Genomic DNA, 26648 nt, shown 5'->3' on the forward strand with positions numbered 1-26648 from the left:
TCAGGGGATCTTCAACAGTTCAAGGAGTGCTCCAACGGCTCCAAAATAACCCTGGAAAAAAATAAAAAACACCAAAAATAAGAGCAGTTTTCCTTGGACTGACTTGAATCATCACAAGTGAGATGACTGGCGTTAACCCAGTGCTGCCCTTCCCTCCTCACACCCGCTCCCTGAGCACCCATTTCGCGACGCCCAAGGCCAACATGAGAGCAGAGCAGCTCTGAGGAGCCCAGGCTGGGGAGGAGGGCCGGCTGCACCGGACACTGCACGTCAGCCAGCACCTGCAGGGCCTCAGGAGCGTGAGGCCAGCAGCTCAACTCCCCCGGGAAGGGCTGGTACCTGGGCTGTCCAGTCAGGAAGGGAGAACTAGAATGCCTGGAGCGTTTCCAGACAACTAAGAATGAAAGGGAGATGGGACAGAAGGGCAGTGAGTAGCAGCAGCAGCGGGCAGATCACAGAACAAGGGCCTGACTGGCTATATAGGCTGTAAGGGAGTGAGAAGCGGGTGGGATGGATTCGGAAGGAAAGGGGGGGGCCACATGCAGGTCCCTCTCAAGGGTGATGCTATCCCTGAAGTACGAGATGCAGAGAGCAAGGAGGCTTTTCACACAGAAGGGGCAAAGCCGAGATGCCCAGGCAGCCAAGCCGCCTGCGCAGCCAACCACTGGGATGTCTGGAGGTGGAGCAGAGCAGCAGGTGGGCTGCACTGGGAGCGGCAGGCGGCAGAGGAGTGGAGAGCAGAGGCAGGAGACAAAGCTGCGGCTAACGGACAAGTACCGAGCCCGGCCCGGGAGCAAGCAGCCGAGTCAACTAGAACCAAGAACCAAGACGTGGTAAGCCAGTAACAAAAAAAATCTGAAGGGGTTGACAATGAAGGAAAGTGAAACGACACCCACTCTCTCAGCAAGTGTGCAGGAGTCAGAGGACCTCCAGTGACACAGAATTCAACCAGTCTCCAAAAGATGAGAACAGGGAATAAGATGCTTTAAGGGAGAGAGACGACAGAAAAGGAATGTGGGAAGATCCACAAAGACTTGCTTGCCAAGCCTCAGCAGAATGTACTGAAAGTCTCTGCAATAGTCCTAACTCAGGTGCAGCCTATTTTCTGAGAACGGCTACTTCAGGAAACGTGACCACACAGCAGGAAGGCTGACGCCTGCCCTGCCACGCTATTTGGCTGTTGTTTTTTAAAGATTTATTTTGATTTATGCAAGCAAGACCTGGGGTCTAGGCCAGAGGTAAAGAGGGATGGGAGGATTCACCAGAGACAGAGTGGGGAGCAGAACAGGTGGATCTACTGAAATACACTGCTGAGGGGAGCAGCGGGGGAAGACTCCAGAAGAGTCTGCTGTGCCATGTGGGTAGCTCCCTGGCCGGAGTGGCTGGCGATAGCTTGAAAGCACTCAGACTTAGCCCCTGCGCCACCAAGGAGGCCCCCCATTTGTTTTGTTTTTAAGAAGGCAGCCATGTGCATCAAATATGATGGGGGCCAGAAACTGTAGAAGCAACACAACTGAGCAATGCTCAGGACTCCCCAGTTACAACCAGAGGACAGACTCAAGGGCATTCATTACAATAAGCTACACATTGTGCTTTATGTAGCTTTCTGTATGTTTTATTTTACACGACAAAAGAGATAAAGTTAACCACTATCTTGAGTTTCACTGAAGACCCAGAACCTATACAAGTAAAAGAGAGGTTGGTACATTGGTACAAGCAGTATGAGAACAGTAAAGGATAAAAAAATAAAGGCTTAATAAGAATCTATACAAAACTTTTACAACTTCAGTGTGAGAGCAGAACATGTCAAGACTCAAGAGAGCATGACAAAGTTCCACAAGGACAGAAGCAACAGAGTCACAGGTCTGAATGCAGATGGAAACACAAGACAGGGCCAGCGCTGCTCACCAGAGAGGAAGTGAAGCCTGAGGGCAGAAAGGATGGCAAAGCGCTGATAGGGAGCTATGGAAAGGTGCTCAGGAACGCGGGCCAGTGCAGGGCGTATGGCACAGCGTGGCCACCACAGTGGACACAGCCATATGCCCCACAGAAAAGCTGTTAAGAGTAAATCCTAAGAGTTCTCATCACAAGAAAATAGTGGTTTTTTTCCCCCTTTCTTTTATTTATTTATTTATTTTTTTATGCACAGAAGAACTAGGGTATAGGCCAGAGGTATGAGGGGCGAGTGGATTCACCATTGAGAGTGGAGAGCACAACAGGCAGACTGACTGAAATACACTGCTGAGGGGAGCAGCGGGAGAGAAATCTGCTGCGCCATGTGGGTAGCTCCCTGGCCGGGGATCGAACTCGTGCTACAGTGGCTGGGGATAGCTTGACAGTGCTCAGACTTAATCTCTGTGCCTCCAGGGTTTGTCCCCTTTCTTTTCTTTCTATTTGTAATCTACGAGAAGATGGATGTAAGCTGAACCTACTGTGGTCATTTCACAAGATGTAAAGCAAACCATGACGTATATCTTAAACACAGTAATCTATGTCCCAATAAAATGGGGGGAAATGTAAAAACAAAATTTCATAAAGGGTTCATATAATAATCATTAGGTTCATATTATATGACACTTTAAAAAAAGTAACCTAAGAAAATTAACCTCCACGCTCTGCCTAGGTCAAGGTTCATTAAGAGATAGACATTTGGCAGCAGGAAATTCAACTAAAATATAACATTAAATGGGGTTTCTTTATATTTAATAGATAAAGCAAGCCCAAACAGGTCAAAAGTCACAAAAGATGTACATAAAAGGCATAAAAAACTTGAAAGATAATTTGCTACCAATCTGCTAACATAATAACATTAGAAGGAAAGTTAGATCACTTAAACCTTAAGATTTTTAAATGCCTAATCTTGCACTTTGGGTTTTAACTATGAATTTAAGAGCAAATTAAAAGGAAAAACTTAAAGCAATTATTGAAGACAAAGGATCTCTATTTCTAATTTCAAATCCTGTTTTGATTCTGTCAATTCATAAAATACTGTTAACATAATTGTGCACACACAATTCTAAACAAATGTTCAACACTATCTAAAATCCAGTAACATGTGAAATAGTTCAACTGCTCAAGAACCAAGGAGAGAGAAGCGTTCCCCCACTTCCATTGTTCTGGTTCTATTTTTTAACCCAACAAGAAAAATTAAAAGGCGCCTTCCAAAACAGGGTATCAGGCTGAGCAATTAATGATTCTTCCCCATTTTGTTATTTCTGGTCCGTCTATATAGTGAGTTCTTATGATAGTGTGATCTGATCCTGGGATGTTTTTTACTTATCTATTTCTTTTTAGAACACCTTAAAATGGCTTATGAAATGACAGCACATAAAAACTGACCAAAAAAAAGAGAAAAAGAAAAAAGCAGAACTCACAGTAAACACATTTACAAAGTGCACAATGGGAAAAATATAAAGTATGGTTCAGAAAAGAACCTATATCAGAAATATAGGAGAGTGTTCTTCCTCAAAATTTTTTTTCTTTAGAATTGTTTAAACTCAGAATTAACCAAAAATCTACCCTGCATTCAATCAGGTTAAGAAAGAGCTTTAGAATGTTCAACCCCTCATCCTGTAATTACAAAAAACACAGAAGAACTACAGCCCACTTCACCTCAAGTTTCAAAGCAGTGTGAGCCACGTGCCCCTCACGTGTGTAACACAGCACAGGAATTAAGGCCGCTTACCTCATGTTCCGAAAAAAGTGCTTTCAACTGCCCCTTGGACCAATAATCCAAAGCATACGCCAAAAGCCGCATGGCGATCGTATTAATTCTCAAGAAATTTCCAACAAATACCACCTGGTTAATGTTCTGAGCACATCAAAAACAGGCAGTTAGTTTTCATCTTAATTTTTGTTCATAAAAGCTACCCAAAACAGAGCACCATTTGCAGTTTTTTAGCAGCAACTTGGCTGCTGATGAAAAAAAAGCATTTACATTCATTTACTTGGTCCAAAGTTACTTAAATCTGATCCCCCACCAACACTGGACCAAACCAGAAAATGTCATTTGAGGAAAAAAAGACTAGGAAAAACATTTGTATTAAATATGACAAATCACTACTATTAAAAGTTTTAGAGATAAGAAAAATATAAGAATTCAATAGAAGTGTCATAAATAAGCAAATTACACAAAAAATGAAAGAAAAAACCTCAACCTCACACACAAGTGATCAAAGAAAATTTAGATCTATTGAAAGTTAGCAAAAACTGAAATTCCTCCCCCAATGTTAGTCAAGTTACGGTAAAACATCCACTCATTTCATTCATTCATTGCTAAGGATCTAAACTGGTACAGCGCTTGGGCAAAACATCTTGACAATACATATCAAGATCCATATGCATGATCATGTTCCCGAGAAGAGAGACGCAATCCTCATAAAGCTCTTATCAAGAATAGAATTCCACCAAGGAATATTCACGCTCACATATGCTTGACTGTAGAGCTGTCAAGGGCAAGTGACCAAATACCCGCCCAGTTCTATGTAAATGACTTCTGATATAAAAAGAACTTGATCAATTTTATAGCCATAAAACTTATATTTAAATAAAAAATATAAAAGGATATGTACACAAACTATCTTAAAACACATAAGCGGGAATATGCAACGAAAAGTAGTGTTCAGATACATAAGTCATTTTTTTAATTACTTGACTGATACAGTATATTTTTAATTAAAAATGAGACAAATCCTATTGCACCTTTTAAAATTCCTTAAGGAACATATCTATTTAAAATAGTTTTCAACAAAAATGTACAAATAGGGACAAGCCATAAAGCTGCACCATCGGGATGCCCAGGGGAAGGCCACTCTTGGTTCTTTCATAGCCCTGTACAATGCTGCTTGACCTGAATGCTACAAGGCAGCACTGTAAAGAAGCTGAAAGCACAAAGACAGCTCTGCTGCAGTGGAGGGGGAGCGGGTGGGCATTCCTCGGCCCACTCAGTCTTCTCCCAGCGTCAGTGACTTCCTCTGGATTCCTGCCCAGAGGCCTTATAGTTCAACCATGAGCCTGGAGTCTAGATTCAGCAACATGATCCATCACCACCACCCAACAGCACCATCATCTGGAACAGTTACCTTGCTACCTTTCTCTACTTTTACCTCTACTTCTAGATAGTATTTATCTCTAATAGAGAAAAAAAGAAATCAGGATGAATCTACATGTGAAGAGTTAACTGTACTAATCAAACTCCACCCCATACTACTACATTTAGGAACAAAATGTAGAACTCTGTAGAAGACAGAGGTACACAAGTTGGGGCCCACTAAGTACATTCTGTATTTTTCTCAGAGCATCTACAGAAATCCATGTTCCCTTACTTCATTAAGGGCACACATTCTTGCTATAGAGCCGATGTTGTTGGTGATGGTGATTAAAGTCGCTCTAGCGAGGTCCTCTTTGCTGACCGCCTCTCGCTTCTCCTTGCTCATCATGTTTCCAAAGCTGTGATGGGGAAAAAAAAATCCATTGCTAGACCAAAGGCAACACAGACCACTATAATTGCTATTTTACCATGACAAGTGATTATTTTAGACCAACATTGTTCAAATTTTCAAACTTTCAATTACAAAATGGAGCATCTGCTCAAAGGGAACACTGCTTCAAGTAGAGCCCTCAAGCACTCTGGAAAAAAAAAAAAAAGCTTTCCCTGTGGTTTCTAATGAAATCTAGCTTTGACATCAGTTATTTGCACATTGTTAGGATCTCATGAGATCCACTGAAAGGCACCACTGCTCCTACTGCAACCAGGGAGTTCCAGAAGACACCTCTATTAGCAATTTATGCCCAACTGCACAGCTGCTACACTCGGCTGAATAGTCACATTCAGATTGTTTTTTCAGAGCAAACGAAGGACAGACTGCTTAGTGCCACAGTAAACTACTTACGAGCTTCAGATTTGCCTTGTAGATAAAGTACTTAAACTACTTCACTAACTGACCAGAACACAAACCCAACCAGACAGAAAAGGAAGTAATTATCAATAAGCAAGTGCTGCAAACATAGAAAATGAAATCTACAGCATTTACAGAGTGCCTAAAATCAGCAAAGCATGCATGACTGCTTTTTCTAGTATTAAAAACCATTAGGCAACACACACACAAAAACTGTTCCTAAGCAATATGAAAATGAAATTAAAACAACTCCACTGACAATAGTATTAAAAGAATAAATGCTTTCCTAAGAAAAAAGTAACACTTGTACACTGGAAACTATAAAATAATGAAGCAAGCAGGCAAAAATCTAAAAAAATGGAAAGACATCCCATCCTCTTGATTCAGAGAACTACACGGTAAGATGACAATACTCCCCAAAGTGATCTACAGACGCATCACAATTCCTATCCAAGTCCCATCTGCCTTGTTTTTGCATACATTGTGTAGGGTAAGGAAAAAGTATCAGGCTTTTCTGCCCTCCCACCATTAGGATAGATGAGGGAACCCTGTGGTCCTGAATGCATGCCTGACGGCGGGCGCCTGAAGTGGGTACACCTGGGCTGAGAGACTACGTTTATAAGGGTGGCATCACGGGCACACCAGCAGAAGCCAAGAACGAACGGAAGCCGAGAGGAGAGGGAGAGAAGCAGAGAGAACGCCAGAGAGCCCAGATAGAGTGAGGATTTGCTGGGGGCTGGGAGGACTGCCAGCCTCCCGACCCCCCAACACCCTTGCCTGCCATGTGCCTAGTAAATCCCAATAAAAGCTTGCAAAAGCCACTAAGGCCTCCTTTACCCGGTCTGCTGGATCAGAAAACCTGCATTGTGCCCTGTCCTGACCCTAACACATTGACAAGTTACTTCTAAAGTTCATATGGAAAAATCAGCGGACCCAGGCTAGCCAAAACAATCTTGCAAAAGAACAAGTTGGATGAGTCAACTTTCCAATTTCAAAACTTAGTACAAACAACAGTAATGAAGGCAGTGCAGCACTGGCACAGGGATAAGAGTCAAAATAAGACCATATACTTATGGTTAATTGATTTTCAACGAAGTGAAATTTAAGTGGGGAAATTTAAGTGGGGGAGGAGGGGGAGCTATTCAACAAATGGTGCTAGGACAACTGTATATCCACATACAAATGGATCAAAGGCCTGAATGTAAAGGCTAAAATCATAAAATTCTTAAAATACAGAAATAAATCTTCGTGAACTTAGATTAGACAAGTTTTTGGTTTTTTTAAAGATTTATTTATTTATGCACACAAGAACTAGGGTGTAGGCCAGAGATACAGGAGGTGAGAGGATTCACCAGAGACAGGACGGGGAGAACAGGTGGATCTACTGAAATACACTGCTTAGGGGACCAGCAGGCAAGACAGAAGATGTCCATTGTGTCATGTGGGTTAGCGCCTTAGCAGGGATCAAAATTCTTGAACTCATGCTGCAGTGGCTGTTGACAGCTTGATAGTGCTGAGACTTAACCTCTGCACCACCAGGAAGGCCCACAGGCAAGGATTTCTGATACACGAATGACCCCAAAAGCACAAATGATTAAAGATTAGGTAAGACGGACTTCATCAAAATTCAAAACTTTTAAGCTTCAAAGGAAGTGCAAAGACAATAGAGAGAAAATGTTTGCAAATTATGTAACTGATAAGGGGACTTACATAGAGAACATGTAAGAATTCTTACAATAACAAGACAAGTAATTCAACTAAAGAATGAGCAATAGGGCCTCCCCGGTGCCCGCAGCCTCTGCGGCGCCGGTTCGATCCCGGCTGCTCCCCAGCCAGCGGAGGAGGGTCCCACATGGCGCGCAGACCTCTCCTGCTGCCCGCCGCTCCCCTCAGCAGTGTACTTCGGTCCTTCTGCCTGCTCTGCTCCCCGCTCTGGCTCTGGTGAATTCTCTCACCCTCCCACGCTTCTGACTGTACCCAGTGCATGTATAAACAAAAACAAAACAAACAAATAAATAAAACATGCCTCCATAAAAAAAAAAAAAAAAAAAAGAATGAGCAATAGACTTAAACATTTTTCCAAAGACAGTCAATATGTATATGAAAAGATGCCCAATGTCATTAGCTATAGGAAATGCAAGTCAAATCCAGAACAGTCACTTTACACCTATTAAGGCAGTCACAACCAAAAGACAGAATAACAAGTGTAGGCAAAGACGTAAAGAAATTTAAAGAGTTATACACTGCTGGGGGCAGGGGGGCGTTGTAAAATGGTACAGTCCTTTAAGAAAAGTCTGGCAGTTTCTCAAAAGATTAAACAGAATTACCACATAATTCAACAATTCCTCTCTGAAGAGTCATGTTAACAGCATTATTTGTAACAATCAAAAAGTTTAAACAACCCAAATGTTTACCAACTGATAAATGGATAAATACAATACTGTATACCCATACAATCAAACAGTATTCAATAAAAAACAATATACTGATATATGATACAACATGGATGAGCCTTGAAAATATGCTAAGTGAAAGAAGTCTGTCATAAAAGTCACCTGTTGTATATCATTTCTATGAAGTATCCAGAATACTTCAAATCTATAAGGCAGAAAATATATTACCACTTCCCAGGAACTATGGGTGAGGGAATGGGGAGTAACAGCTAACAGATAAAATTTTTTACTGGATGATGAAAATGCTCTGAAATTGGATTATAGTAATGAGTGCACAATTCTATACATAAGCTAGAAACCATTAAATCGTACACTTTAAAACAGGTGACTTTATAGTGTGTAAAGCTATTTAAAAGGAATGAAACATACTCAAATTTAAATATATTAGTCTTATACATTTTTTAAGATTTATTTATTTATGCACAGAAGAAACTGGGGTGTAGACCAAAGGTGCAGAGAGAATAGAGAGAACAGGCAGACTGACTGAAATACACTGCTGAGGGGAGCAGTGGGTGAGACAGGCGAGGTCTGCTGCACCATGTGGGTCAGCTCCCTGGCTAGGGATGCAACTCAGGCTCTAGTGGTGATAATGCTGAGATTTCACCCCTTGGCCACCAGGGAAGCCCCTATTAGTCTTATTTCTTAGAATGCTTAGAATGCACTTATCTCCTTACCTGGAAGCCACAGCCCAGCCGGGCAATCCAAACCGCTCATAGTCCCCTCCATAAATGTCTCGCACTAGTTTGTCCACTTTAGTGCTATCTCCACGAGATGCCATTTCAAGAGCTTCTTCAAAAGTGGTACAGCCAGTAAGAAGACAGCAGAGACCAAAAAAAGTTCCTCCTCCAAGACTGATTAAAAACAACAAAAGTATTACAACATTTTTAAAAAGTCTAGGAGGGTAATATTTAAGAAACCGAAACAGTGTTACTGCATCACCCCACTGCCCCAATCCAATCATGCAGTGCCACCATGGGAAAGTCCGTGGGAAAAAAAATTAGGTGCTAAACATACATTTTGAAAATACATATTCATGGAAACAGCTCCTGCCTTTCTCTTTCCACATATATGCTCCAAGTAATCCTCATGCAAGCACCTTGTCACCCAGGCTCATCAGCTCCCAGCCCCACGAAAACTCCTCCACGAATGTTTTCTCCCCCCAAAAATTACTCCTTTCATTAACTCACACCTATTAAACTTTTTTTTTTAACTCAGCCCTCCCCAGCATCTTGATTTTCCTCAGGTGATCGCTTATCCTTAAACCAAACATTTTCATCTGCCACTGAATCCTCCCTTTTCTGAGTACCCTCCCCCAATCATTTTTCCACTACTCAGTACCTCGACTTCTGGATCTTACAACATCCTCAGGGCTGTGTGTACATGCATATCTATGCCTGTCTGAAAGTTGGTATCTTCCCTCGCCTTATTAGATGCTACCTAGTAACGATGGTTTGCTTTATGGCATATGCACAAAATACATTACCTAAGGTAAGGGACGACGAGTTCAATGAGTCCACTGATCAGATATTTTTGAAAGTACGGTAATGATATCTCGAGCAACTAAGATTAAAGTTGGTCATGAAATCAGAAATTTTCAATGAGAAACAATTATTTGTCTGTATAATCCCAGAAAAACGTTCATCTTTCATGTAACAGGTTCTCAAAGGCATATTTACAGGCAACAGTTTAAAAACTCAGCTTTAACCCATTATATCAAGAATGAATCATGACCTTTATTAAAAGACCTACCTGGTACCCGTGACTCGCTTGTAATTATCTTTGGAATATACTGCTAAGATGCTAACCCCAGAGCCAATGTTCACCAGAAGTAGAGGGTATGGATTTTTCAAGTCAAATGGTAACTTCTGACATTTCTCAGAATCAGCAGGGTTTTCAAAGTAATAGCACTGCGACCGTCCATTGAATCCAACTGAGTCAATGTACAAAATTCCTTTTATTAAGCAATCTAGTTCATCAAGTTTACAAAGCTGAAGATCACCTATCTGTAATGAAATAAAAAAGTATTCAGACTTTAACCAGCGAAACAGATACAAAAATTACATTTAATAAGGCATTCTCTCTTCATTAAAAAAACCATAAAAGTGCACACAAACATGTATTATCTGCACATGCTTTCCAGAACAGATCTGGAGACAACATAGGGACAAAGTGATAAGACAGACTCTTGCTTTGAAAAACTACAAACCACTGCAGCAACTGAAGAAATGTGCCAAAAACTCAAGCAAAGAACAAGATGTCTCTTTGCAGAGATCATAAGGCAGGAGCGCAGGTGAGATCACAGCCTTATCAGCAGAAAAACAGACTTCAGAGTTCCAAGTGACTCAAGCACTTGGCGACACATGACAGAGCTGCAAGGACTCTTGACACCTGCTTTTTTCCAAAGACCACCTCAAGGCCATGGAGCAGCATCAAAGCAAGTCACGCTTTACTCTTTAGTAACCTGAAGCCAAAGGTCTGAAAATGTCTGATTAGAAGGTAAGATTTCTCTCTCTCTAAACTGGTCACAGCCTCTGGTGGAGGGAGAGATTTTAGCAGTACCAAAATTCAAAACACTGTTATCAAACTTAATTACATTTAAAAAAGAAATTACTAAATTATTCATATTCTGAAACACTGTATTGCAATTAAAAATGAAGAGGATCATCATTCAATTAAGAATTACATCAGGAAGAGATCTAAGAAATAGTGTTAATAAAAAGTTGAGAAACACTTTACAAAATTTTCAAATTGGAGTCAGGTTATATTCTCATTCCCTAAACTGGCTCCCTCATGCATGAGTCTCTGTAATAAAGCCTTGCTTGGTTCAACTACTAAATATATATACTCAAATTGCCTATTTTTAAAACCAAATTTATATGCACATGTCTGTTGTCACACAGTTACACAAAAGATAAATATTTCATTAACAATGGTAACTTTAGAGATGGCATAAAGAAACTTCCACATTTTACTCTAGGAACTTTTAAACCACTTGATTGTTTACAACTATATTCAATATACGTGGAAAATGTAAAGATGCCTCAAAGCACCTTTTCCACTTTTCAACCAAGTTTAGTCCAGGCAAGTTCTCCCCCACTAACTAAATTCTTATTTGATTATATTTACACTGTTTATTCTGATCTGCCATGAAGACATAAGTCAATAGGTAACTTCATTCAATCTTTAAATAACCCCAATTAAGAATATTAAGTCTTCTTACCAAACCCAAACCCTTGAAGTATTTATCACTATCCTTATTTCATCTGTTCATGACCCAAGGCCAATAATACCAACTTCCTAAACCTTGAAATCTCAAGTGCCAATATTTTCATTTCAATAGCGACACCAGCAGCTATTGGAATCAAAGCTTTTTTCCGCCACTGTATGTCAAACCAGTATCTTTTATCCTTCCCATAATTCATGTTATCCTGAAGTATCTCCTCTGTTGTGCTACTACTCTTAATGAGCCCCAGCCCAATTACTTTGATACCTAGCAAACAGCATTTAAAGAGAGTAAATAAGTATTTAAAAAAATATTGCACTGTGGTTGATTAAATATTAGTCTCTCCTAGTGCACAAACAAGCATTTGATAGGCATTTCATTCTCAAGCAACTTTCAAGGCTAATGCTGCAGCATACAAATGAAAAGGCACAGCAGTCTAAGCACCAATCCCTAAGGTTCAGAATCCACAGTGCACCCTCTCCTAGCATTACTGCACAGCACTAAGCCTGTGGAAACAGTCTGAATGGAGTCCAGATATATTCCAAAGGAAACTTCTACAGTGTCCTAGAAAAAGGGTTTTTTTCCCCCCTTTATCTCTTAGTTATTTATGATCCAGACCTCTGTGAGGCTCCACAAAGGAGGGGAACTCTCTCTCCTCCTGCCCCCTTCCCCTTTTTTCACAGGTAGAAACCACTGAAAACCAACCACCAAAAGAAGTTTAAGCACAAACTATAAAACCTTGTTTAAAAAGTCAAGTTGATTCTGTATTAGGATTATGATCAGCTATGGGTCAATATAAGGAGGACAAAGAATGAGGACATAGTCACAAACCCAACAATGACAAACAAGGGAAAATGAAGAATCTTTGAAATAATATTCTCATTTGGTGGCATTATGAAATGGTCACAGAAGAGTTTTTTTTAATTTTTTTTTAATAGAGGCATGTTTATTTATTTATTTATTTGTTTTGTTTATACATGCACTGGGTACAGTCAGAAGCGCGGGAGGGTGAGAGAATTCACCAGAGCCAGAGCGGGGAGCAGAGCAGGCAGAAGGAGCGAAGTACACTGCTGAGGGGAGCAGCGGGCGGCAGGAGAGGTCTGCGCGCCATGTGGGACCCTCCTCCAGTGGCCGGGGAGCAGCCGGGGATCGAACCGGCGCCGCAGAGGCCGCGGGCAACTTCGCAACCCAGCGCTCAATCGCTGCGCCACCGGGGAGGCCCCACAGAAGAGATTTTAAATCTAAATCGCACCTGATGGTCTGCCTCAGTCAATTCACTTGTGAATTCTCCCATCTACCCCTACACATAACCTTCAAAGGACCTAGCCTCAAGCCCTGACAATATTCACTGAAAAAAAAAAAAATTAAGGGCCCCCTGGCACTCCCCTTCAGCGTCAGGCGTGATGCAGGGATTCCTGTTAACAAATGTGCAGCACAGAACACCTCAGAGGCATTGTGGGCTGTGCTGTCAGTCATCTCCATTAGTCCGAAGACCCAAAACCCACTTCTTTGACACAAGTTCCTTACTTAATTAGTACACTATGCATGAAACTGAGGAGACGAAGAGGAATGATGTGGTAGATGAAACTGGCAACAGTATTACTACATGAAATGACATTAATTGTTCCCCTTGCTTTCAGTATCTTTTGCTCAAGATGTAATGATGTTCACCCTGATAGGTAGGCAGTTCCTTCTGCTTAGCAGACTATTCTTTCATACTGAAAAACCAAATGCTCTACGGTCAGTGGTTCCAATTCTCATCAACTCATCTGAACTGAGCAAAAAGTAAAATATACAACAACCTCTAGATGTCAGGCCCTGCCTATCACTAATTTATATTTAATCTTAATCTGACTCAAGACAATTTAGGCTCCATTATAGATGGAAATGATTCCATCACTTGCTACTTAATATTTTTAACAAATTATCATAAATTGTATATAAGCTAAAAAATGCATACTGTGCGGAAATCCTGCTCAAATTTGTACGCTCCACCTCCAGTGGCACAAAAGACAGTGTGGAGACTTGAGAAGTTTTTATCTCTGCCCATCTGAATAAAAGCAGGCATGTCATGAGTGGGAAAGCGTATAAAGTGCAGATTGCCTTTGCGTCCACACAGAGTCAGGTCCTTCAGCTCCAGGTGCACGTCCCGAATACCCGTGGACCCATAAGCCACATTGGAGGTCAGGTACTTTCGGATGCTTTTAAGACTTTCTACTTCTTCTTCTTCTTCTTCAGCAGTGATGTCTTTGGGTTCAAAATAAACCAGCTTGACCAAGTTTCCACCAATATCCAAGCCAAACCATGGAAATACTAAATGTGGAAGAAAAAAAAAAAAGTCAGAACAGCCTTTTTCCCTGAAAACTAAATTTACACTTACTCGATTAGCAATTTACTTCATACCCTAGAGTTTCCAAGGACTAGCATTACAAACAAAAAGCCTTTTGGGAAAATAATGATTCCATCTGATTTAGAAGCACAACTTTTTTTTAAATGTTAGAAAAGTCAAAGAGAAAAATATCAGAATTTTGAACCAACCCAACCTGACCTCTACTACAAAGTACTTAATAACAATGACTACCCAGCAATCTCAATTCTGGGGTATGTGAGAGAGGGGGAAAAGATTAAGAAAGCAAATCTTCACCCTTCCCCTTGGCTTAGAGGAAAAATCGTTGATAATTTCCTGAGCTCTGAGTTAGTACTCCAACTAAGGAAAGAAGAAATTCCCAACCCTATGTAATACAGACACTCCAGTGGTCAATTTCTCTCTCAAAACTTTATGTCTTAAAAACAAAGTTTTTCAAAGGACTATAATGAAATAGATATCTCAAAGTTTGTATCTGTTCAAGAAATCTCTCCCAAAAAATGATTTCAGGAGATCAAGATAGACTGCACAGACATTCATATCTTCCCTTCCCACTGCAAATTCTGGAAATGCCTGCAGATCATATGTTGACATTTTCTAAAGTCATTCTAGGAAATAAGAGGTGACAGAATCAGCAGAATTACGTAGAAAGAGACAATAAATGCCCAGAACCCTCCAAAGAATGCTGTAATAATCTGGGGTAGCTATGAAGGTGGGGGAACACAGAGGTGCTCCATCCAAGCTGTAGGCAGAGGTAGGTGCCATGGGGAAACAAGAGCAGGCTCTGGTGCAGTCAGTGTCTGCTGGGGAAATGCATTTGGTGTAACCCAACATGCCAGCCACTTCCCTGCACTGAGAGCCACAGCCCACCTCCAACCTACACAGGGTAAGTGTTCGCGGAGCACAGGCAGCTGCATGCAAGAGTGAGGATGGCACCAGGGTAGCTGCTATTACCCAACAATGGGGAACCCCACACTTAACCATGTATCTCACCTGTGCCCCACAATACATCCTGACAGACTGGTAAACACAAACCACATCCACTGAAAAGGGAACAACAATCCTCAAACCAGAGATAATTGCTTTACAAGCTAGAATCACCAAAACAGACAATCAAACTGTGAAAATGAGAAGTTAAACATCTGAAGAAAGAACTGCAGGAACAAACAGAATATTTTCAATGATTCAACCATAAAGATTCTCAGAAATAAAATCTGATCCTCGAAAACTGAGTAAGCTACCAGAGGAAAAAAAACACAAAAATGATCGCCAACTGTGGCTTTAAGAATCTACAGATGGGGCCTCCCTTGGTGGCGCAGCGGTTGAGCCTCTGCAGCACCGCAGCACCGGTTCAATCATCAGCCATCAGCCGCCAGCGAGGGTCCCACATGGCACAGCAGACCTCTCCTGCCGCACCCCGCTCTGTTCCCCGCTCTGGCTCTGGTGAATTCTCTCACCCTCCCACGCTTCTGACTGTGCCCAGTGCTTGTATAAATAAATGAATAAATCTTAAAAAAAATTTACAGATGATAAAACTATATAGAACTAAATATGCAAACACTAAATTTATAAGTAAAACTGGCAAGATCTATGTAAGACCTGAATTAAATCAATGTTTACTAGTTGTGAAGGAAAAACACTTTCAAAATCCTGAAAAATGAGACAAACTACTAAACAGTTGAACACAGATGAGTATCTACAAACAGGCGGAATAAACAGAGCCTAACACAAAAGGTGACAAGGCTACATATTGTGTGATCCCACATACATGAAACTCTAGAAAACACAAATAGTGAAGAAGAGGAGAGACTTAGATACGTTCTGAAATTTCAGGATATCCTAAAGAAAGATTTCCAGGGCCTCCCCAGTGGCACAGTGGTTGAGCGCTGGGCTGCGAAGCTGCCCGCAGCCTCTGCAGTGCTGGTTCGCTCCCCGGCCACCAGGCGAGGGTCCCACATGGCGCACAGACCTCTCCTGCCTCGCCCGCTGCTCCCCTCAGCAGTGTCTTTGGTCCATCTGCCTGTTCTGCTCCCCGCTCTGGCTCTGGTGAATTCTCTCACCCTCCCGCGCTCCTGACTGCACCCAGTGCTTGCATTAATTAATAAATCTTTAAAAAGAAAGATTACCAAAGGAAAAGTGAATTCCTACAAAGAAAGGTAAATTTAGACTTTTCATCAGTGACACTGATGTTAAAGACAATGGAGCACTGGCTTCTAAAGTTGTAAGGAAAAAAAATTAAAAATTCATAGCCAGTCAAACCAACTTTCAAGTGGGAGTGCAAAAGAAATTTTCATGTATGAAAGAGCTCAGTTTACTACTCAAAGACTTTCTCTGAAATAATTAGTAAGTGCACTTTATAATTTAATTTTAAAAGCATCAGCGAAGATATGACCTATAAGAAGTAAGCAAAAGCACCAATGCATGCTGAATTTTAGAAAAGTAAGCACTCTGAAACTAAAATACTTACATGATTTCAACATAGGAACTCAAAGAGGGAAGAGAGAGGAGAGGGAAGTGAAACAAGCAGCAGTTCTATCTAGTTGGGGAGAGAGAAAGATTCTGATTAATTCCAAATAATAGAGAAGTGATTTAAAAGCTTATAGGTAGCCCCAGAAGAAGAGCGTGTGACCTTTAAACAAGAGGGGAAAAAAAAAAAAAAAAACACCAGTTCAAACACAAGGAAGGAAAAAAAGTATGGGAAATACAAAACACAAAACAAAAATTGACAGGAATCATTGCAAACATATTAACACAAATAGTTCAAACGTCTTTCCTCTTGGAGAGGAAATTCAACTGTATGCTTTCATTAAAAAAAAATCTAAAACAGGATAATACAGGCCTCCCTGGTGGCGTAAGGAGTTAGGATGCAATCTATGAAGCTATCCACAGCCTCTGCAACACCAATTCAATCACCGGCCACATGGCGCAGCAGACCTCTGACTCGCTGCTGCTCCCCTCAGCAGTGTATTTGTCAGTCTGCCTGTTCTGTTCCTCACTCTGTCTCTGGTGAATCCTCTGACCCTCCCCCACACCTCTGGCCTGTACCCCAGTTCTTGCATACATAAATGTTTAAAAAAAATAAAACAGGATAATACATGTAGACTGAAGGTAGATGGCAAAAAACACAAGAGTTGGATGCTTTAAGATTAAAAAAAAAAAAAAAAAAAAAAACCAGGGCCTCCCCGGTGGCACAGCGGTTGAGGGCTGGGTTGCGAAGCTACCCGCAGCCTGTGTGGCACTAGTTCGATCCCCGGCTGCTCCCCGACCACCGGAGGAGGGTCCCACATGGCGCGCAGACCTCTCCTGCCGCCCGCTGCTCCCCTCAGCAGTGTACTTCGCTCCTTCTGCCTGCTCTGCTCCCCGCTCTGGCTCTGGTGAATTCTCTCACCCTCCCGTGCTTCTGACTGTACCCAGTGCTTGTATAAATAAATCTTTAAAAAAAGAAAAAAAAAAAACAGCAGTCAGAAGCACGTCAAAATCTTAAGCACATCGTTGGAAACCAACAGAGCAGGTGACTTACAGTATAGTAAGAAGTCAAACATTATGTTTCAAGACCAACATTGCATCTAACAGACGCTATTATGCTCACATTATGAGAGGGTCCTGCAAATAGTGATCTACCAAGGAAATCAGATGTCACAACTCATTCCTACCCTCACTTGCAATTCCATGTTCACAGACCAAGTCAGGGGGTGGACTCACTGGCACAATTTATTTAACTGATTTATATAGGTGAATTTGGGGAAGCAAAATAAATGCCTGGACAATGCTACTCCACTGTATCAAGCCAACATTAACAGAAAGCAAACAATACAAGCAGATAAAACATTTCAAACAAATGAAACATTAACGGGACAAAATGATATTATATCGTGTGCACAGTATGATTGATAGGATCCTAACACATGCTTCAAAAAACTCGAAAAACAAGAAATTGACAAACCCTCAAATCAGTTTGAGAGGAACACAGGGCTCAGAAAGGTGCACACACACAAAATAAAGGAATATATAGGTCTATCATAGGTAAGGTGGCTGTCTTAAACACAAAAAAGTTTGCATCAAAAACCAAATATACTTTCAAGTACCCATTAAGCAGTCTTAAAAATTAACTGCATTGACTTAAAGAACGTGAAATTTCAAAGAAAAACCACATTCACTTCCCCTATTATCTCAAAATTTTAAATACTCTAATACAGAAATAAATCTAGCCGGGCCTCCCCGGTGGTGCAGCAGTTGAGCGCTGGGCTGAGAGGCTGCCCCGCAGCCTCTGCAGCGCCGGTTCGATCCCTGGCCACTGGGCGAGGGTCCCACATGGCGCGCAGACCTCTCCTGCCGCCCGCTGCTCCTCTCAGCAGTGTACTTCATCGGTCTGCCTGTTCTGCTCCCCACTCTGGCTCTGGTGAATTCTCTCACCCTCCCACGCTTCTAACTGTACCCTGTGCTTGTATAAATAAATAAATCTTTTTAAAAAAATAAATCTAGCCAACTGGGAATTTGTAAATCTGTAAATTTGAGGTTAAAGAGGAAATTCAAATTTAGGTTGAGGTTAAAGAGGAAATTTAAAATTTATTTTAAATGTATGACAATGAAAACTATGCATCAAAACCAATAGGATATACTCAAGGAGGTACACAAGGGAAAACTTCTGCAATTAAATGTTTACCAAATGTATTCAAAATGAAGAAAGCATGAATAAAAGGGAATGTCACATACAATTTGAAATGCTAGAAAAGAACACATTAGACCCAAAATTAACAGAAGTTATTAAAGATTAACAACAACATAGAGGGCCTCCCCAGTGGCGCAGCGGTTGAGCGCTGGGTTGCGAAGCTGCCCACAGCCTCTGCAACGCCACCGGAGGAGGGTCCCACATGGCACGCAGACCTCTCCTGCAGCCCGCTGCTCCCCTCAGCAGTGTACTTCAGTCCTTCTGCCTGCTCTGCTCCCCACTCTGGCTCTGGTGAATTCTCTCACCCTCCTGCGCTTCTGACTGTACCCAGTGCTTGTATAAAATAAAAAATCTTTAAAAAAAGATTAAAAACAAGATATAAATCAAGTTTTGAAAATGACATTAAAACAAATTTCTGCTAAGTATATCCCAAAATAGGTGTTTTAAAGATATGAAAATCAAAGATGAAAGAGTACATAACCAAGTATTATGTAAGTAAACCAATAGTATATGGCATCATAAGTTGACAATGTACACTATAGAAAGGAATAGCAACAAAGTACAAAAAAGGGGCTCAAGAGATAGAAAACAAACCAAAAGGACTGAAAAATTGTAAGAAGGTTAAAGATATACCACCCAAACAACAACAAAAAACTCCAGGCTCTAGTGGATTTCAGACAAACCTTAAAGAACTTTTAGGACACAGAAAAATCTAGAAATATTTCCAAGTCACTTTAACCTCATATCAAAGTATGGGAGGACCCAAGTATGCAAAACATTAAATTATTAAACAGAATCCAGCTGTGCAGTAAGAATAATAAATACACCAGCAGGTAAACGGGGTTTCTTCTCAGGAATGTAAGGTGGTTTTCACATTAAAAATTCCAATTAATGAAACCTGTTTACATTAAAGGAGAAAAACCATGAAGAGCTCAATGGATTACAAAAAATAAAAACTAAGAAATAACAGAAGGAATAAAAAATTTTAAAAAGGTAGTTGAAGAATCAGCTTTTCCTACAAAATTAGCAAAACCCAACAAAATGACATGGAAAAATGTGTACAGCAGTATAACAAGTCATAAAATGTTCAGAAATTAATTAAATTTGTAGGATTATTAAATGGTGTATTGGAAGACATCCTGTTCCAGGCAGAAAAATTAAAATGTCAATTTTAATTAATCTACCGATGTCCATGCATTTCAAAAGAGTACTGTGGCTGAATCCTCAGCAGCACCTCTCAGCCTCTGAGAATCCTGATTTCTTCAAACCAACACAAAGTCCATTCCCAGTGACAGGTCGAAACCAACCTGGATTAAGTATGAATTGGCTGTCCCTAGCACCTACAAAAAAGCTGCCTCACTGTTATGAAAGCAACAGTGCTAGTTATGATTAAAGGAGGGAGAGCCGATTCCTATTTTCATAACAGCAAGCACCATTCTTTAACCATCTTTTAAGATGATGCCAGTGGAGAGCAAAGAAATACAACAGCACACTATCAACAAAAACAAAACATCACGTCAAGATTGGACTATGAAATTTTGGACATTAAAGCAAATTAACTCATATTTCCTTAGGTTAGTAAACTGAAACTCTGATAGATGACTATTATGTTAAGTAATCATTAACAATCAAGCATTATATTAGGCACTTCAGTGCATAAGCTTATTTAATGTTTACAAGTAACCATGTATTATAATCATACCATTTTACAGAACATACAAAACTGATGTGCAAAATAGGCCAAGGTCAAAGTCAAAAGAAGGCAGAAGTGGAACTCAAAATCCAAATCCAAATTTCCTAAATGCTTTTAAGAGATGTCTGTATAAATCTAAGAGCACAGAAAACATTCTCGGCTTAATAAAAAAAAAAAAGATTTAAAAGTAGTTTAATAAATCCCCATTCTTTAAATATTAAAATATATGGAAAAATAAGGAGTCTGAAGAGAATAGCTCAGTTCATATCCGTGTTAGAGTCTTAGTGGTTTCTGGGTTCCTGCTTAGACTGTACAGTGCAGAACTGAGAGGCGTGGGGGCCATTAGACCCATGCTCACTGATAATGGCTGAGGAAACTGTCTCAGCAAAGAAGAAATACAACACTTCTGTTACTTCTAAACGTTCGGTTTGTCCAAACGAGCTTAGATTCCCATCATTAAATGTTAAGTCTCAAGTATAAAAATTTTTTTTTTAAGATTTGTTTGTTTATTTATTTATACAAGCACTGGGTACAGTCAGAAGTGCGGGAGGGTGAGAGAATTCACGAGAGCCAGAGTGGGGAGCAGAGCAGGCAGAAGGACCGAAGTACACTGCTGAGGGGAGCAGCGGGCGGCAGGAGGGGTCTGCGCGCCATGTGGGACCCTCCTCCAGTGGCCTGGCCGGGGAGCAGCCGGGGATCGAACCGGCGCTGTAGAGGCTGCGGGCAGCTTCGCAACCCAGCGCTCAACCGCTGCACCACCAGGGAGGCCCTCAAGTATAAAACTTTAAGCCATGTTTTATACTATAATATAATGAAACTGAAATAAGCATTCCAATTCTTTCTCAAAATACTATGTGTTTCTGATGGGGAAGTCATGAAAAAAAGGCAATCTTGCTATACGGTCATATTTCCTCATAACACCAACAGGACACCTATTATCACTTCTAAAGAATGAGTCCTGCCATTCATCTTCACAGATATTTCGCTATGTTTGCAGCTTCTAATATTATTTCCTGATACTAAGATCTCTAAGGTATTCAGTCAGTCAATTTAGGGCATATTTCTAGAAATAATTTAAACTCTCGCTCCCTCATAGGTTATGTATGTGAAACCATCTTTTTTTTTAATACTATTATTTATTTATTTGTTTGTTTGTTTTGTTTGTTTGTTTGTTTTGTGGGACCCTCGCCGGTGGTTGGGGATCGAGCTGGCGCTGCAGAGGCTGCAGGCAGCCTCGCAACCCAGCGCTCAACCGCTGCGCCACCAGGGGAGGCCCTGTGAAACCATCTTTAGCATAATGTGTCTCAAAATAGGTCACAACAACTAAAATGCCTTCCAAGAGGAAATATATGGTTTATGGAAATGTGTTCACTTTTTCAACATTATCAATTACACTTTTACCAGACCACATGTGGTTATAAGATACTGCAAACCCAATCCTAGCCTGGCTAGGCAGCAATCCTTGGCCCCACATTAAGAAATACACCTTAATAATTCTTCTCAAAATAGTTTTAACTTGGGAACCAGATACTTCTAAAATATATAAAACAAGACTGTATATTTAATTCTATATTTGAGAATTTTATAAACACAAAACCTAACAGATTGCTTAAAAAACAGAGATGGCTTTCACTTTTAGAAAGCAAATTTAAAGCCATGTTTTAGAAGTAGGGGTGGTGTTACATCCTAGTCAGTCTCGCGGACAATCAACTGAGAAACCACAGTGTCTGACAATAAAGATACCTTAACTTGTGGGACCTCCCTGGTGGTGCAAGAGGTTAAGACCTATGAAGCTGCCTGCAGCCACTGCAGCACAAGTTTGATCCCTGGCCAGGGAGCTACCCACATGGCACAACAGACCTCTCCAGTCTCACCCACTGCTCCCCTCAGCAGTGTATTTCAGGAGATCTGCCTGTTCTGTTCCGCACTGTGCTTCTGGTGAATCCTTTCACACTTCCCCCCCACACCCCTCTGGGCTGTACCCCAGTTCTTGTATGCATAAATAAATCTTTAAAAAAAAAAAAGATACCTTAGCTATGATCTGGAAAATGCTCAGTGTATAAATTTAAATCCAAGGAACATCATCACTCTTTAAAATGAACAGTCTAAATAGCCTCTTTTCACTGCCTGATCAGGTCCTCTAGAACAACCTACAGTCTCTCTCCTTTTAACCTGTTAAAGCAAAAGATTCTTAGCAGCATACATCTCTTCTAGCTTGCTTTCATTCCTCCCAGAAAGAGCAGGGATGCCAAGACTGAACAATCACAATATTATCTGAATGCATGATTCATGCGTACATCCCCTAAAATAACATAATGTACCGTTTTATACAGCTGCATAACTGGACTATTTTTAGACCCTGCTTAATGCTTTATATTTGTTAATAAGCCAAGATATGGGGCCATCTTTAATTTCACTTAGATTTAAGGTTGATAATAGGTTAAAAATAATCATCTTCTGCCTCTCAAAAATGGGCCACAAAGCAACAGAAATCAAACTTTTTTCCTGAGTTCCCAATGGGCATCCCTTTCTAATTCCCCAACTGAAGATGAAACATTGCATCTCATAAAGGGCAGTTTCATGGGGCCTCAGTACTGGTTCCATTCTGCCAACATGGATGCTCCCCCAAAAGCCAAAGAAAAGCCATCCATTTTCTAGGTTAGTATTGTCAGCTACAAATAATAATTTTCTGGACTACTAGAGTTTAAGCATGAGTCCAAAGTCAGCAAAGGCCACCCTGATGTGCTACAAGCTTGGGCATCACATTCAGAGATTCAGCATGTCCCCTTATACTACCAAGGAGCACTTTGGGCCCCAGGGTTCCCATATCTCCTGAACATGTGATTAAAAAATGATCTCTAGTTACAAGAGTATATTTTTTTCCAAAAATTCTCATTTTACTATATATAATTATGCCTCAATAAAATTTTTAAAATTAAGATATGCATACTTTTTGCAAAAAGATGAACTTTTGCAGACCTGAGTTTTTTTTTTAAAGCGTCTAAGTGATTCCAGCTGAGAACCGCTGCTCTGAGTTACACTGCATGTGATGTCCCCCCACTCGAAAATGGGGAAGTCGAGAATGCTGGGTTTGAAGTTAGGCATCTAGATTCAAAACACAACTATTACTGAAATGTTTCCTCATCTTAAAACCACGGATAAAAAAAAAATCTACCTCTTTGCATATCTGTGAGTTAAATGAGGTGCATAAAATGTCTGGCAAGAACTATGTTGCCATCATTAGCATCTTTGTTTCCATCATTTTAAAACCCATCTTTACTTGCTATTTCTCTGTCCTGTGAGAGATACACCACTTAATCTACAGCTTTGGAAGAACATGCCTAGGTAGCCTCATCCGTAGTAACTGTGCTGCGTTAAGTCTGAGATGGAAACAGGTTTGGGGATCACAGAGCACTAGGGAACAGGTGAAGCTGAACCGGACTATAATCAGGGCCACCAGGACCCACTATAAAATGGGTGGACAGCTCCACTAGTTTTAAAAGACAGTTTCCTACCTTTAATGTGTAGTGTGAAGTAGATTTTCTAATGTCAAAAAAGTAAGGTGGCACTACCCCATACCCAACTCTCCGAACTAGAAATACAAACATTTAATCTTTATTGAATTTCTCTTAAAGGAAACCAAAGTATATTCCTGAGGGCTCCACAGTAAACACAGCCTCTCCATCTCACAGGTCCACTCCTCACAGTTCAGAAAGAGCAGATAGAAGAGAGAGGATGAAAAGACAATACCCTGCTTATTTCTTCAGCAGGTCTCATTACTGAGAGATCATGTCATCATCTTAGTTCCTTTAAAGAAGTTTCAGAACTACTTTATATACCTTTCCAATACAATCGAAACCAGTGTTTTTCAGAGTATCTTTTTGTGTGTGTGTGGGACCCTCGCCTGTGGCCATGAAACAAACCGGCCATGCAGATGCTGCCTGCAGCTTCGCAGCCCAGCACTCAACCGCTGCGCCACCAGGGGAGGCCCATTTTCAGAGTATCTTTTAAGTCACCTAATATCTGAATGTTTAAAATGCAGATTCTGGGGCCTCTCTGGTGGCACAAGGGGTTAAGATGCAACCTATGAAGCCACCTGCAGTCACTGCAGCATGAGTTCGATCCCTACCTAGGAAGCTGACCCACCTGGCATAGCAGACCTCTCCTGTCTCCCCTCAGCAGTGTATTTAGTAGATTCGCCTGTTCTGCTCCCCACTGTCTCTGGTGAATCCTCTCACCCACCTACCCCAACCCTTGTATGCATAAATAAATCTAAAAAGTTTAAAAACAGTGCCTGACCCCGCAAGCCCCTAAACACAGTACTATTTTGAATCGTTGGGTCCAATGGCCACAAATATCGGGGATATGGCTTTAATTCTTCTTGGCAGAATCTCTGGAATTTACATCCGTTTCCAATGACTATATACAAAAATCACGAAGGAACTAATGTTTTGCTGCACTTAAAACACAAACCAGGCAACAGGCTCTAAAAATGGCACATGTTGAAAGTGGATAACGTTCTCCAAATTGTTCAAGAAGATAAGAAAAGACAAGAATTTAAAACTCCCAAACTTTTTGTAACAAAATAGGGCGACATTTAATATTTAATCATCCAGACCACAGAAAACAAGAGTAAAGCAGCCGGGTAGCGGGTAGTTGGGCTAGGGTACAAGACTCCAGTAAGGGCTCATCCTGCCACTTTCCCTCCCTCTCAAAATCTGCATCTAAAGCAAGCCGAGTTCCTGAAATAGGAATCTGGCAATAAGGGGGGGGGTGGGGGGAGGTAGGAGTAACCATATGTAAAATGTCACTGTATTTGAAGCTCCCACCAGAGTATCAAGACTGGATACTTTCAGCAGGAGCAATGGCTGCGAGACAGGCTCCAAACTGAAGCCGTGTAAAGCGGAGAAAATAACTGGACGAGCTCACAATGCAGAAAAAGAAACCTGACAAAAATGGAGAAACCGATTCTGGAAGACCGTGTGCAACTCCCAAGGCAAGACTCAGGAAAATGTTTTCCCTCAAAAGAAAAGACCTAAATCAGCAAATTGGGGGGTGGCGGGGCGGACAGAGAGGGAGCAGGTGAGTGAGAGGTGACCCGAATTACCACGGGAAGAAAGCCAGGCTTGGTGCACACAACATGGAATCCAGCTCTGGGCCTGCAGCAATTCAGGGGGCAGTTACCCATCTTCCAGTAAAGCCGAACGCCCTATTAAAAGGATTTAGCGTCTTGGAGAGCAGCTCCCTGAAAACCCAAGGGAGACAGACATTTGGGAGTCAAAGGATTTGGGGGGAGGGGGGAGGCGGTGGAAGTGAGTCCAGAGCAGCCTTCCAGGGGATACAATCATGTGACCTGCAGGCAGAGAAAGCCCGAGCAGCTCCGGAGAGGGAGGAAGCGCCCTCGGCTCCCGCAATCCGGCCGAGCAGACGGCCGGGCGCCGCGGGTGCGCCCCGGCGGGGGCCGATCCCCGCAGCCGCCGCGTCCGAAGACCCGCGGCCTCGGGCCCGGAGCCCGCCCACGCCCCGACCCGAGCCCCGAGCGCGGGCCGCGTCCCCGGCGGGCGCGCGGGAAAAACGGCGGCCGGGCCGGAAAGGGGGCAGGGCGAGCGGGGCGCCCCCCGGGCACTTACGCGGCCGCTTCTTCCTGAGGCTCTCGACGCGCTGGCGGGAGGCCGGGGTGGCGCCGCCGTAGGAGCCCGGCCGGTCCCGCCTCACGCCCTCCCCCGCCGCCGAAGCCCCCGCGGCGGGCGCCGACGCGCTGCTCGCCCGGCGCCGCTGCGGCGCCCGCCGCCGCCCATCGGGCCCCCCGGGCGCCGGCTCCTGGGCCGACGAGGCGGCTGCGGCGGCCGCGGCCCTGCCGTGGCGCTCCATGGGCTCGCCGAGCCGGCCCGATCCCATCCGCAGCGGCCGCCGCTGCCGTCCGAGCCAGGCCCCCAGCGCCGGACCCCTCGTCGCCTCCGCCGCGGCGGCCCAGGCGGAGCAGAGGCGCACCCTCGCCCGGCCGCCTCTTCCGTTGCGCCAACGCGCAGCGAGCCAATCCAGGCAGGCAGGGGGCGGACCACGGCCGCGCGTCCAATAGGCTTCCTGACTCTCGGCAGATCGACCGCGCCTCTGTCCAATGAGAGGCTTCCGTGGCGGGCGGGCGGGCGGAGGGCGGCGGGGGAGGGGAGCGAGCCCAGCGGCGGTGGAGAAGGCGGGGTGGCTGAGGGCAGAGTGATGGCGGCGCCGCCCAATGGACGCGGCGCTGAGGGGGGCGCGCGCCCCCTTGCTCCTGGGCACCCGCCCCCACGGGGGGACAGGCCGGAGCCCCAGGGCCTTAGAACTCTCCCAGGACGGCCCCGCGCGCCT

The 26648-nt window shown here is 42.6% G+C and overlaps 1 protein-coding gene across 2 annotated transcripts; it reads right to left on the reverse strand.

Annotated features, from left to right (window-relative positions):
- On the reverse strand, nt 1–26244 carry PANK2 (pantothenate kinase 2; the record flags this gene model as incomplete). 2 transcript variants are annotated; one of them, XM_084246916.1, is made up of 7 exons in its annotated part: nt 25931–26244; nt 13534–13886; nt 10100–10353; nt 9025–9201; nt 5325–5448; nt 3686–3811; nt 1–51 (listed from the first exon to the last, which is right to left on the reverse strand). In XM_084246916.1, exons 1-7 carry the CDS (start codon nt 26196–26198, stop codon nt 1–3), a joined length of 1353 nt encoding a protein of 450 aa, XP_084103042.1. In that variant the 5' UTR covers nt 26199–26244. The 2 variants fall into 2 exon arrangements, with proteins under 2 accessions (XP_084103042.1, XP_084103043.1); XM_084246917.1 differs by lacking the exons at nt 5325–5448; nt 9025–9201; nt 10100–10353.
- Between the last annotated feature and the right edge of the window lie 404 nt (nt 26245–26648).

The sequence above is a fragment of the Talpa europaea genome (genome assembly GCF_964194135.1).
Source record: "Talpa europaea genome assembly, chromosome: 11".
NCBI lineage: Eukaryota > Metazoa > Chordata > Mammalia > Eulipotyphla > Talpidae > Talpa > Talpa europaea.